Source organism: Physella acuta, unplaced genomic scaffold (assembly GCF_028476545.2).
Source record: "Physella acuta isolate Inbredline_101_S28 unplaced genomic scaffold, ASM2847654v3 ptg000244l, whole genome shotgun sequence".
Classification (NCBI taxonomy): Eukaryota; Metazoa; Mollusca; class Gastropoda; family Physidae; genus Physella; species Physella acuta.
In genome coordinates, this window is record NW_026731763.1 from 244,225 (window position 1) to 258,418 (window position 14,194).

General features: G+C 37.9%; 1 protein-coding gene across 1 annotated transcript; it reads left to right on the forward strand.

Moving 5' to 3' along the window:
- Nucleotides 1–8,967: 8,967 nt before the first annotated feature.
- On the forward strand, nucleotides 8,968–13,679 carry LOC131938459 (tyramine beta-hydroxylase). Its single transcript, XM_059296492.1, has 8 exons — nucleotides 8,968–9,031; nucleotides 9,353–9,542; nucleotides 9,625–9,757; nucleotides 9,892–10,026; nucleotides 10,784–10,969; nucleotides 11,680–11,872; nucleotides 12,887–13,053; nucleotides 13,579–13,679. The coding sequence occupies exons 1-8, from the start codon at nucleotides 9,018–9,020 to the stop codon at nucleotides 13,677–13,679; spliced, it is 1,119 nt and encodes a 372-aa protein (XP_059152475.1). The 5' UTR covers nucleotides 8,968–9,017.
- Nucleotides 13,680–14,194: the final 515 nt, after the last annotated feature.

Here is a 14,194-nt window from a genome sequence, read left to right on the forward strand (position 1 = left end):
TGAATGTGAAACAAACATGTTAAAGCATAATGTTTTTTTTCGACGATGCTGAGGCTGAAGACATGACAAAAAAAGCAAGAATAAATCCGTACTGCAAGCCAAAATCTGCACCATAGATGTGCTATGATAGAAAAAGAACGTCCCATACAGACCTAATGGAGGGGAACACTGTATGGTTTAGTGGAGTAAAGTGTCTCTAACTCGTTACCTGAACAAGAAAACTCCAAAATCAATTACTTTCTGCCTTGTAGTTTGTTCTTAGATGGTCAAAAACTATGGAAGCAAATACAGAAAGCTGAGTCATATGTCGCATAACATGTTTACACGTAATACTTAATTGTGTTGGGGGAAGTACCGTCCAACACTACACCTACGAACTAAAAATAAGTTAATCGGACCGATATACCAAAAGCAACTTTTAAAAAGTAGGTGTTTTTATAGGCTACATATTTCTCCTAAACCTTTGACTTCATAAAAAGTATTAAACCAGTGTGTCTGTTTAGGTTTATTGACATTTACAAAGATAATTGGACTGATGTCGGTTAGGGCACTTGCCGGTGTCGCATGCACTTCAAACTTTGCAGGCGCTAGAATCGAGCAAATAAAACACGAGGGCAAATGACAATCAGCCACCGCGTCCACGACGAGGGGGTAAAACTGACCTCGACTAACCAGCGGCTTATATGAGCTAAATATCGAAAAAAAATATCCCCACATACAAACCGCATTTTATCCCAAAAGTCGTAAAACGACTTGCGGGGATAACAAACAAAACCGGTGTTTCCTTCAGGAAAATTTCGGCAGGCCTCTAAAAGTGACCAGTATGAAATGTTTATATAAACATTGTTATTTTGTTGAAAAACGATGACTATTTGGAAAACAATGTTTTGGGTACTTTGTCTCTGTACATCCAACTACTTTTTCACATAGCCTGGTTAAATGACTAGGTCAAATGGAAAACAATTGTCGGTCAGCCTCTACTCGCTCGAGAGGGTTAAAACTTAACCACAAATAAAAGTATCCTTATGTAGTCTATTATAAAATTGCCAATTGAAACAATTTTTTTTAAAGTTAGAGGTCGTACACCGACCAGTGGAGGTCACAAAAAAGATGTTAACCAAGAATATATAACTCTGGAAAACTGTTATAACTGAACATATGCCATGCTTTCGAATATAAACATATAAATGTTTTTTGGTAAAAAAAAAAACCTGAATAAAAAAATCTCACATCAAGCCTCTGATGTCTTAGAAATATCTGCGGGGGTCACTCTGGAAGGTCTTAAGAATTCATGGTTTTTTAATTGTTGTGGAAATAAACCGAGAGTGATCTCCCCTAAACTTTCCTTTCTCGAATATTCTTATATAATACTACGAGGGATGGCAACTCGGAATATAGAAATGATCTTTAATCCATGTTTTAATTACTTAAACTTTTTGAAAACGAATAGAATCTCGTAGAAGAAAGAATTGCGCACAAAGTGAAAGCCAAATAAATAAATTCCTAGGCGTTTTTTTTTTTGAGAAATCTGAAATAGCGTTAAGTACTACTTTCGGTGAGCGGAAATTACTCAAAATTTGACAGTATGGAAGAAAATTAGATTTTTTATTTATACGTGAAATTTCATTTATCTATCTGAGACAGTACTCAAGTTATAGGCTTTTGAAAAATTGAAAGTAGAATAAGTGCCACTTCTGGTTACCGGAAATCGCTGAAAAGTAGATACGGAACTACAAATTTAATATAATAATTGTTTATGAAATTTCATCAACCTATCTGTAACGGTACTCACTGCATTTATTATTTTTGCCCGATTAAAATAAGTCCCCTATACTCCGTATATGATGAAGTACTGAAGTGTAAAACGATAAAAACTGTCAAAATTCTATGTGACTTTTGTGCACGATTACAATACTTCCTCTATACTCTGTATACGAGAAAGTACTGAAGAATGAAATAATTAAGAGAACAAGCAGATTGAATGAAAACTATTAATGGAAATGTCAGACGCATTCCATTTAAAAAAATAGAAATTATGAAACATAAGTTACTGGCCTTGCACTGGAATTAGGATAAAATTATTTAAAAAGGGCCGTGACGTGTGAGCTCATTAAAAAAAGCAAATTCACTGCGCTGCCGAACTTGGGTTAATATTTAATAATCAATTAAAGATCAATTTGCAAATATGGGTGTTTGAGAAAATACAGACACAAACGCAAACGCAAACGCAAATGCAATCGCAATCGCAAACGCAAACGCAAACGTAAACGCAAACACAGACACAGACACGTACACGTACACGTACACGTACACGTACACGTACACGTACACGTACACGTACACGTACACGTACACGTACACGTACACGTACACGTACACGTACACGTACACGTACACGTACACTTACACGTACACGTACACGTACACGTACACGTACACGTACACGTACACGTACACGTACACGTACACGTACACGTACACGTACACCTACACCTACACCTACACCTACACCTACACCTACACCTACACCTACACCTACACCTACACCTACCCGTACACCTACACCTACACCTACACGTACACCTACACGTACACGTACACGTACACGTACACGTACACGTACACGTACACGTACACGTACACGTACACGTACACGTACACGTACACGTACACGTACACGTACACGTACACGTACACGTACACGTACACGTACACGTACACGTACACGTACACGTACACGTACACGTACACGTACACGTACACGTACACGTACACGTACACGTACACGTACACGTACACGTACACGTACACGTACACGTACACGTACACGTACACGTACACGTACACGTACACGTACACGTACACGTACACGTACACGTACACGTACACGTACACGTACACGTATTTGTAGTTCTGAATTAATTTTGCAGCGATTTCCGTTAAACGGAAGTTGAATTTATTCTACTTTCTGTTTTTTAAAATATAACTTGAGTACTGTTTTGGATATATAGACGAAATTGTGCATAGAAGTAAAGTATCTAACTCTCTGTTATCTGTCTAATTACGAGTTATTTTCGGTGACCGGAACTAGTATTTTACACACTTATTTTGGACTTTATTCCTCTGTGTATCGTCGGGCACGGTGGAAAAAATTCAAACATAATTTTGAGAGTTCTACTAGTCCTATTAATTTACATTTTTCAGGTAGGCGGAGGCTCAAGAAATTTTTTTTTGTACATACAATGTTACTTGTTTCGATGATTAATTAACTCTGAAATTAATTAAGTTTTTGTTTATCAAAATACTAATGTTCGCAATATTATACACAATTTTTTGCTGTTCATTTGGTGAGCAATTCTTTTGTCTACGAGATTATATTCTACTTAAAAAAAACGTTCAGTATTTTAAAATTAAATAAACATCATATTAATATCCCGAGGTGCTCTCCCCCCTGAGTGTCTCATAAGAATATTTGATCAAGTTTAGGTGAGATCACTCTAGCCTTATTTTCTAACATAAAAACAAACTAGAAGGAAGAATTTTTTTTTCTTGTGTAATTTATTTTTATTTTCGTGAGGAATCACTCTCAATGAAGGGAAGTATATCATATAATGGGATGTAATTAGTATAATTTTTCAGATATAGGTATAATCTATTAGCGTGACCGTCACCCGGTGCGTAGCTAGGGGAGGGCGGGTGGGGTGGTCGTCGCGAGCGCTAAACGGAGTAAAATTGATTTAAAAGCTATTTCTGAGCAGCAATACTGAATGATAACGGTCAAAGATAAAAATAAAAAATAGACAACTGCATTCCTTTCCTGAATAACTTAACTGTTTACTTTTTTGTGACATCACAGTAATATTTGTCAAGTGATTTTGAATAGTAAGATGGGGGGAGGTGGGGGGGGGGAGAGACACTATTTTGCCAATGTGGTACAAATTTAATAGTTCGCTCCAGGCGCCAGAATGAGTCGCTACACCTCTGCCCGTCCCCGAGTGTTACCGCCGTCTCAGAAGAAAGTCTGATGCAATACTTTAAGAGGGTTTCGTCAATGCGTTACCAATCGTATATTCTTTTACGTGTGACATTGCTTGTAGTAGAAATGTTTGTTTGTAACAGATAATCGTATAGTAAAAAACTCCACTTGATCACATTTCTTTTACACACAAATAAATTACATGCACTTGAAATCTATTTGCGTTAATTGTTTGCCTGTGTAGAATTGTGCGAATGTGTGGTAGTGTGGCTCTATTTGGATTTTTACCTAAATGTTTTAGTCCGAAGGTGTTAATTTTTACTTTCTCGTATACGAAGTATCGAGGATATATTGTAATCGTGCAAAAAATCGTGCAAAAAATCGAAATCGAATTTTCGAGTTTCTCTACCTCACTCTAACTAAACATAGTTTTGCAATTTTGTCCATTTGTCTGTGTGTGTATGTGTGTGTGTGTTTGTGTGTGTGTGTGTGTGTGTAATTGTGTGTCTGTCTGTGAACACGATAACTAGAATAGCGTTACAGCTAGGTTGATGAAATTTCATATACAAATATAAGCCTTTGGCCTTTATGCTGACCAATTAGTGATGGAAAACTGTTGCTACAAGAAGAATGTTGCCCTTAAATAACCAGGTACCAACCTTTAAAGGTGGAGCCCAACACACCGGTCACCTGATGAGCTAACCTTGGTGGAGTTCTAGGCCAAACTTCGCGGAAATAAAAAACTAAATAAACATCGCGTGACGGTGGGGGCGTGGCATACAGTCACCAGAACCATGTGATTGGGTTTGCCGATGGTGAAATACCGGCAGTCCGTTACCCCCATTACACCACATATAGCTTACCATGCTATCATTTCTCCTCTATCACTTTACCCGACTGTAATTCCCCCCCCCCCCCACACACACACACCTAAATAACTTTTATACAAAACAAAAGCACTGATCGTATTACCATAATGCGCATCTATATTGAACAGTCCCTTTTGGGAATCCCCCCCCCCCCCCCTCCATACATTACCTTTGTAGACTTTGAAAACACCTTTGATAGTGCGAAAAGTAATGGTATCTGGATAGGCAAATGAGCCATTATGGTGTACCCCAAAAATTAATATCTATCACGCATATATTATGTTTGTGATAGTAATTGACTAGATCTGACTATACATAACGACATAGGAATCCAGTGGAATTTCTCCACAAGATCTGATTTTTGCATATAACATCTGCTTAGTACATCGCAAACAACAACCAAACTAAATCGGCCATGCGAAAAAGCCTCAATTGAACTTAAAATCAATATTAACAAAACAGTAGTCATCAGAATCAGTAATGACCAGGACCTACTTATACAACTAAAAGGATCAGACAAACGTGAAACAAACAAATTCACCGATGTGGAAAGTAATGTATGACCAACAAGGTTGGATGGGGGGGGGGGGGGGGGGGGAGTAAGCAGGCGAGGACATAAAAACCGTATCAACAAAGCCAGATGTGCCTTCAACTCAGTACGCCTGATATGGAAGTGCACAGCCTTGTCACTCCAGAGCAAAATTAGAATATTCAACACAAGACAGTGCTGCTTTCTGAAGGGAATCCCTAACTCGAAACCCAGGAGGAAATCCTGGAGAAGTGCAGTAAATAAAGAATCAAGAGTGCTGGGTTTACGTGGGTTCAACTCAAGAGCGCTGCCGAATGGAGATGTGTAGCTGCTTCCATTTGATTTTTGGGGGCTTCAAAAATATTAAGTTTAAAAAATGTTCAATATCAATGTGAATCGAAGAGGTTGGCGTGATGTCCTAAAAAGTCAATGTTTTGGGAACGGGTCTGCGTGTTCGGGTCGGTAAAGCTTTCTAACACTTGGGTAGATGTGGCTCGATAGCTGGGGGGCACAACACCTTTAGGAGAGAAAACTCCGACACCAAATAACCTTGTAGTTTTGTTCGTGTATGAATTAAGGCTATTGAAGCAGCAAAGAATCGAAAAGCAGACCGACATCGGAGTAAACTTTGTGTGTGGTGCATAACAGGTTGACATGTAATACTTAATTGTGTTGGAAGAAATCCCGTCCTAAAATACAATAAGAACGAAGAAGAAGGGAGTGCTAGGCATGGGTTAATTGACATGCTAAGGGATGGGGGGGGGGGGCATAATTAATTAGGTTATTTATTGCCCTTCCCCTCCTTGCTGATCTTTTGCTACCAAGTCTGTAAGATTATTGCATGTAACTTTGAAACATGATCCTTAAAACAGCTTTAAAAGAACAGCTAAGATTGAATGTTTGTTCAATTGAAAAGCAATATGATTGTGTATCGTAGAAAAACATACACCTGAAAACCGCCATACAGCTTGTATTACAGGAATCTATTTACAATGCTGTCTCATCGGCATAAGGTAGTCTTATTTGAACGTTTATATGGAAGTTCATTTTGGCCAGTATACACAATTTAAAAAAAATGTCATAACCAGATAGGTTTATTTAACCTTAACCCTAATCCTAACACTGACCCCATATCTCTCTCTCTCTCTTTGTACATATATATATATATATATATATATATATATATATATATATATATATATATATATATATATATATATATATATATATATATATATATATATAAATATATGCATATATATATATATATAAAGATATGTATATATATATATATATATATATATAGAGAGAGAGAGAGAGAGAGAGAGAGAGAGAGAGAGAGAGAAAGAGAGAGAGAGACAGAGAGACAGAGAGACAGATAAATAGATATGAATAAACTGTCTTATTTTAACTTTAAAATTTTATTAATTCACAATTTAGTAACGTAACTTATTTCATTTCAAAATATAGGTAAATATCTAATATATTAGGTAAATAAATTAGCAGTAAAGATCCTCAAAATCATTCGAAGAACGCAATAAATATTTTTTTAAATCATACACGATTTTATTAAAATAAATATGTTTATAAAAGTTAGAATGTTTGATTTTTGTTTGCCTATACTAAAGGCTGGTTGTAAATAATGTTTCAAGTATTTTTGGTAACTAGACAAATAAACCGGGAGTGATCTCCCCTAAACTTTCTCGAATATTCTTATATAAAACAACAGGGGACGGGAACTCGGGCTATAGACATGATTTTTAATCCATTTTAAATACTTGAAGTTTTAAAAATAGAATAAAATCTCGTAGACAAAAGAATTGCACACCAAGTGAACGCCAAATAAAAAAAGTACATGATAGTGCGCAATATTATTAGTACTTTAAAAATTTACATTAGTTTTTTGAGAAATCGGAAGTAGCGTAAATTACTACTTCCGGTCACGGAAATTACTCAAAATTTAACAGAAGGTAGAGAATTAGATCTTATACTTACATGTGAAATTTCATTTATCTATCTGAAATAGTACTCAAGTTATAGGCTTTTGGAAAATTCAAAGTAGAAAAAGTACCACTTCCGGTTATCGGAAATCGCTCAAAAGTTGATACGGATCTACGATTTTGATAAAATACTTATATATGAAATTTCATCAACCTAGCTGTAACGGTACTCAAGTTATCGTGTTTACACACGGACACACACACACAGACAGACAGACACACAGACATACGGACAGACTTGCAAAGCCCAGTTTTTTAGACTGGATTACGCATAAAACCTCTTAAATTTGATAAATCTGGATTGATAATTTTTGCCCGATTAAAATAAGTCCTCTATACTTCGGATGTGATGAAGGACTGAGATGTAATACGGTGAAAATTGTTAAAATTTCAAGTGATTTTTGTGCACGATTACAATACTTTCTCTATACTTCGTATATACGAGAAAGTAAAAAGGAAAAAAAAAAAAAAAACAATGGGTATGTTTGCATTTTATCACAGAAAATCGAGAAAAAAAGTGTCTGAACTATGTCGTATGGTTTAAAAAATAATAATTTATGTTTAAAAACTTAATAGGCAAAGTTTTTATCTATAAAGCGAAGTGGTACTCAACTTCCGGTTTCAAAAAGCCAATAAATTTAGTACAGTTTATGTTAGGTGGACGAAAGTTCAAATATAAGTAACAAAATTAAAATTTCGAACAATTTTCGGTAACCGGAAGTTGTACTTTACTCTATTATGCTTGAGCACTGCTTCAGATTAGTAGTCGAAATTTCGTTTATAAGTACAATATCTTATACTTGAATTGCTTTACATTTTTAATGACCTTCAATAAACGGAAGTGGTACTTTACGCTATTTCTGTATTCTATAAACTATTAACTAGTAAAGTACCATTTCAGTTAGGTAGACGCCATTTTAAACATAGTTAAAAGATTTTATTGTCTTGATTCTATCGAGTTTCGATTGATTTTCGGGGAACGATTACTTCTACTAAACCGATCTCTTCAAAACATTTCACTTGTTGACATTTCAACTGGCTGAATTAGAGGCTAAATTAAATTTTAAAAAACTAATCAGCGTCTCCTTTTTAAAGCACATATTTTCCGCTGTTATTCGCAATTTATTCATGTTCCAATTTTTTCTACGTGATTCTATTGTACTAGACATCGGTATTCGTTACTCATAAATTTTAGGCCTATATTTTTAAAATATTATACTTGATTGAGAAAAATCGTTTATAAAATCGTTATTGGTCAAAACACAAAGGCTTTACTACCTGTTGAACGATATTAGTGAAAAAGCAAAGAAATAACTATATAGCTAAACATCCGACACATTCAATATAACATAGGTTACCAATACCCATTAGAAAAATTAAAACTAATAGTATACATTATTAGTCAACAAAACACCATATTAAATGCACACACTGATTAGTAGACTTAAATGATTCAGTTAAAAACCCGTCTGTTCAAAAAATGTATTTCCTAACTATAAAATTTTGAAAATTGAGCAAGTGGGTTTCCGTACATTCATTAAAAAATACTATATAGTCTACGTATAGCACATTCTACAATAAATGGGGGCAGATTTTTTTTTTACAATAATTAGCTTACTCTGTTTCAATAACTAGTAATCGAAATGATACCTGTCAAGTGAGAAACAATAATCCTAATTCATAATATCATCTAGATGTTAAAAAGAAAGATTATTTCAGTATAAATGTTATAATGTTGGACTTGTAATTCTGACATTGGCTCCACAATAGGCCTACAATTGTAAAACTTTAAAAAGTTAATATTATGTACTAGTGCTATTCAATTTTTGCGTTTTAATATGTTATTTAACCGCGAGTAACCAAATTAGACAGACAGAGCGTCGAATTCGGCTGGTTGTGGAGAGAAAGAAGAAACTTAAGTCGCGGTTCATACTTGAATAATGAGGAATGATCTAACTTCATGTTTCGTATTTTTCAGATCACTTGTGTGTCTCGCATTGCTGCACTGCGCATGCGCATACAGAAGTTACAGAAGTAAAATTCCCAATGGAGACGCCGTCCCGTACCCTTGTAAACCAAACAACTTGTGGGAGGGGGTGGGTCACATGCTGGACCAAGGGACCGGGGTTCAAAACTCGTTCGGGTTGGATTTTCAAGCCGCTGGACATGTACGTTGTTTTTTTTTTAGAATTTACTTTTTTAGCTTTTAGGTGTATTCTTCAAAATAACATTTTTGTTGTTATTACTAAGGTGTGGACTGAAGAGCTATGCAGAAAAGATTCAGACGGTGATGGGATGACCAATGGTCAAGAGTTGGGTGATCCTGACTGTACATGGAAAGAGAACTCTATTCCTAGAAGAACAACTGGATTATCTCACCCTGGTAAGTCATTTACTTGTCTCTTTAAATTTTGTTTGATTTTTTTTGTTATTTAAAAATTTCCTCTAAGCTATATGTATTGTAAAAGGATTTGAAGAAATCATCTCCAACCACACATCTTCCCTCCCCCTCCCCAGGCATATGTGACCCATGGGACTCCCCGTCCTGCCTGGCTAAGCCCGTCACCCACCCGGTGTACAAGACCCAGGGGGACTGGATGAGAGAGGAGTGTAAGGCCCAGGAGTTTGTTTGTGCTGCCAAAGATGAACCAGGTTTGTATCTTATGGGGTTGATTTTTTACGTTACCAAACGTAATGTCAAATTTTTAGTGTTAGAATTAGTGGCTAGGGCTAGGGCTAGGGCTAGGGCTAGGGCTAGGGCTAGGGCTAGGGCTAGGGCTAGGGCTAGGGCTAGGGCTAGGGCTAGGGCTAGGGCTAGGGCTAGGGCTAGGGCTAGGGCTAGGGCTAGGGCTAGGGCTAGGGCTAGGGCTAGGGCTAGGGCTAGGGCTAGGGCTAGGGCTAGGGCTAGGGCTAGGGCTAGGGCTAGGGCTAGGGCTAGGGCTAGGGCTAGGGCTAGGGCTAGGGCTAGGGCTAGGGCTAGGGCTAGGGCTAGGGCTAGGACTAGGACTAGGACTAGGGCTAAGGCTAGAGCATTTATTTATAGTCATTTACTATTAATAAATGGCATCATCTAACTCTAAGGCGAGGGTCTGCTTTTTGTAAGTCGTTAAAAAAGCGTGACATTATTAGCCCTAACACCAACCCTAACCCTATCCCCATCCCTATCCCTATCCCAAAACACACAAATACAAACCCTAAACATAGCCCTAGAACTAGAGCTAACCCTAGCATTGGCCGTAGCCGTATCGTAGCCCTAGCCCCAGCCCTATCCCTAGCCCTAAAGAGTAGGCCTATACCGCATAATTTGCAGAGAAGAATTTCTCTGAAACTTTTTTGCAAGTCTCCGATCTAACAAATGATATAAGTGCTTTGATATAAAATATTAGACTAACAAAAAGCTATACACCAGGTGTGCAGAATCTCACCGTTCACCTGCCCAGCGGTTCTCACATCCCTCCAAAGGAGACAACCTACATGTGCCAGATCTACGACCTGGAGAGTTTGATGACACCTGGGGATTATCACATGATCGCCGTAGAGCCGGTGATTGACAACGTCTATACACTACATCATATGGTGCTGTTCGGTTGTACAGGTAAGTGACGGAATTACAGGTAAGTGATGGGATTACAGGTAAGTGACGGAATTATAGTTAAGTGACGGGATTACAGGTAAGTGACGGAATTACAGGTAAGTGACGGAATTACAGGTAAGTGACGGGATTACAGGTAAGTGACGGAATTATAGTTAAGTGACGGGATTACAGGTAAGTGACGGAATTACAGGTAAGTGACGGGATTACAGGTAAGTGACGGGATTACAGGTAAGTGACGGGATTACAGGTAAGTGATGGGATTACAGGTAAGTGACGGAATTATAGTTAAGTGACGGGATTACAGGTAAGTGACGGAATTACAGGTAAGTGACGGAATTACAGGTAAGTGACGGGATTACAGGTAAGTGACGGAATTATAGTTAAGTGACGGGATTACAGGTAAGTGACGGAATTACAGGTAAGTGACGGAATTACAGGTAAGTGACGGGATTACAGGTAAGTGACATGGTTAAGTTGGTTGACACGTGACAGATATGTGACATGATGACAGGTGGCAATTGTTTACAAAGGAGTGTAATAAGTTAGCAAGTATTTGGAGTATTTTCATCATGTAATATAATTTAGAAGTCCAAACTAGTTCTTTTAGTGTGGGTACAGACAGTAGATCCTACCAAATACGCAGCTTTACAAAGAATTTATATTGTCCTAATTAACAAACGTGTATTGTTGTTTTTCTTCTATTTTAAAAGACAACCAAGAGGCTACGTCCAACATATACGAGTGCGGCATGACTTCATCCGGCAACTGCCAGGATTTTCTCAGTGTCTGGACCGTGGGTCTGTCAGGGGACTGCAGTCACCAGAATGCGGGGGTCAGGATAGGGGTCAACGGGTACAAGAGGGTCGCTATACAGGTGTGTGATGCCATGCTGTGTCGTCAAAGGTGTGTCGTCAACGGTTGCGGTGTGTTGTATGTATGTGGTTATGCTACACAGACGTGTTGTAATAACACACGAGTTACAGAGGGATGGATCTAATTATTAAACGTAACCTACGGCTTTTTAAAACAACACAGAGATAGAAGGCAGAAAATATTTTACAATTTTAAAAGATTTTTTTTTGTCTAACAAAGACTTGACATCGAAACAACAAATTTAGTTTTCTTTTTCGTTTTTCTTTTACTATTACACATTTTGAATATTCAATTTTCTTTGCGAATTTGATTTCGTGTAAATAGGGGGTGGTAAATGTTTAGACAATATCTAAATTAACACAAAAATATTCAAACTCAACTTAATCTACACATGTCTTGTCTAAAAGTTGTTCTTTACTATATAACTGGGACCAGGCCTAGTTGCCTGTTGTATTAGTGTCATCTGTGACAAGGCCTGTCGTCTGCTTACGTCATTAGGTCCACTGGAACAACCCAGACAGGGTCGCCGACTGGATGGACGGATCAGGTCTAAGGTTGTACTACACGCCCAACAGGTGAGTTACGCTGTCCGGGTTTGCGATTTCACGGAATCGTACCAGTATTAGGTAGGTGGCTTTGTTGTTTTCAATTACAGTTTAATTAAAATCAACGGATTTAAACTTATTTATAGCTGTTTTCCCCTAAAACTATCAACATTCATAAAATAGAATAAAAACACACAGATCTATATTTGATTCTGAAAAAAAAGTGTTTCCTTTCCCATTGAATCCCCCCCCCCTCTCCTCCCTATGCCAGTTACGTTATTCACCTACTAATCTAAGCTTTGTTGGATTTTTTGTTGTCTAAGTCAATAAAAGAATGAATGAATATTTCATCCAGTATTTCAGTACTTTCAAACAGAATTTGCAGTATCTAAATAGTATAAAATGATATTTTGTGTTACAGACAAATAGAGAAGCTTTGCCGATTAATATAAAATAAATCTTTATAAAATGTAGAGCGGATAATTTTTCTCTCCTCCAGAAGAATGTTCGATGCCGGAACTTTCCTGACAGGGTCAAACAACTTTGTGCTGCCACCAGGTCAAGAATCCGTGAAGGTCAAGGGCGTGTGTAGTGCCGCTTGTACCAGTAGCGCCTTCAAAGGTCCGGTGCACGTGACCATGGCCTGGAACCATATGCATTACTCAGGTTGGTGTGACCTAACTCAGGTTGGTGAGATTAAACTCAGGTTGGTGTGACCTAACTCAGGTTGGTGTGACCTAACTCAGGTTGGTGTGACCTAACTCAAGTTGGTATGACCTAATTCAGGTTGGTGAGATTAAACTCAGGTTGGTGTGACCTAACTCAGGTTGGTGTGACCTAACTCAGGTTGGTGTGACCTAACTCAGGTTGGTGTGACCTAACTCAAGTTGGTATGACCTAATTCAGGTTGGTGAGATTAAACTCAGGTTGGTGTGACCTAACTCAGGTTGGTGTGACCTAACTCAGGTTGGTGTGACCTTACACAAACGAGTGGGACCCAATACAGATTTCTTTGAGGTAAACGTTTATGTTACAGTGATCTAACGTGTTATGCAGGATCTAATTAAGCTTCGTGTGACCTAACACAAATTAAAGTGACTTATCTCAGATTAGCTCCGTCCAGTAGCTACTATTTTGAGACAGAAGCAAGAGAATGTACCCACATAGTCACAAAGTCCTGATATTTAACAGGTACAAAAATGAGCATACAAGTTTACAGAAACAACAGAGCCTTGACCTTTCTGACAAACGACCCCATGTACAGCTATGACAGTCCGCAGGTGTATGCCTAGTGAGTGCAGCAGCTGGTCACTGTATTTATGTGTGGTAGTGTGGGAGACTTGGGTAGTAGAGATGTGTATGTGTTTATGTGTGGTAGTGTGGGAGACTTGGGTAGTAGAGATGTGTATGTGTTTATGTGTGGTAGTGTGGGAGACTTGGGAACTAGAGATGTGTATGTGTTTATGTGTGGTAGTGTGGGAGACTTGGGTAGTAGAGATGTGTATGTGTTTATGTGTGGTAGTGTGGGAGACTTGGGTAGTAGAGATGTGTATGTGTTTATGTGTGGTAGTGTGGGAGACTTGGGTAGTAGAGATGTGTATGTGTTTATGTGTGGTAGTGTGGGAGACTTGGGTAGTAGAGATGTGTATGTGTTTATGTGTGGTAGTGTGGGAGACTTGGGTAGTAGAGATGTGTATGTGTTTATGTGTGGTAGTGTGGGAGACTTGGGAACTAGAGATGGGTATGTGTTTATGTGTGGTAGTGTGGGAGACTTGGGTAGTAGAGATGTGTATGTGTTTATGTGTGG

What these genes read in the sequence shown, in the direction of transcription:
- LOC131938459 (XM_059296492.1), top strand. An exon ending in ATTTTCAAGCCGCTGGACAT is followed by an intron (nt 9,543 to 9,624) that starts GTACGTTGTTTT and finishes GTTATTACTAAG; the next exon opens with GTGTGGACTGAAGAGCTATG. An exon ending in AACTGGATTATCTCACCCTG is followed by an intron (nt 9,758 to 9,891) that starts GTAAGTCATTTA and finishes CCCCCTCCCCAG; the next exon opens with GCATATGTGACCCATGGGAC.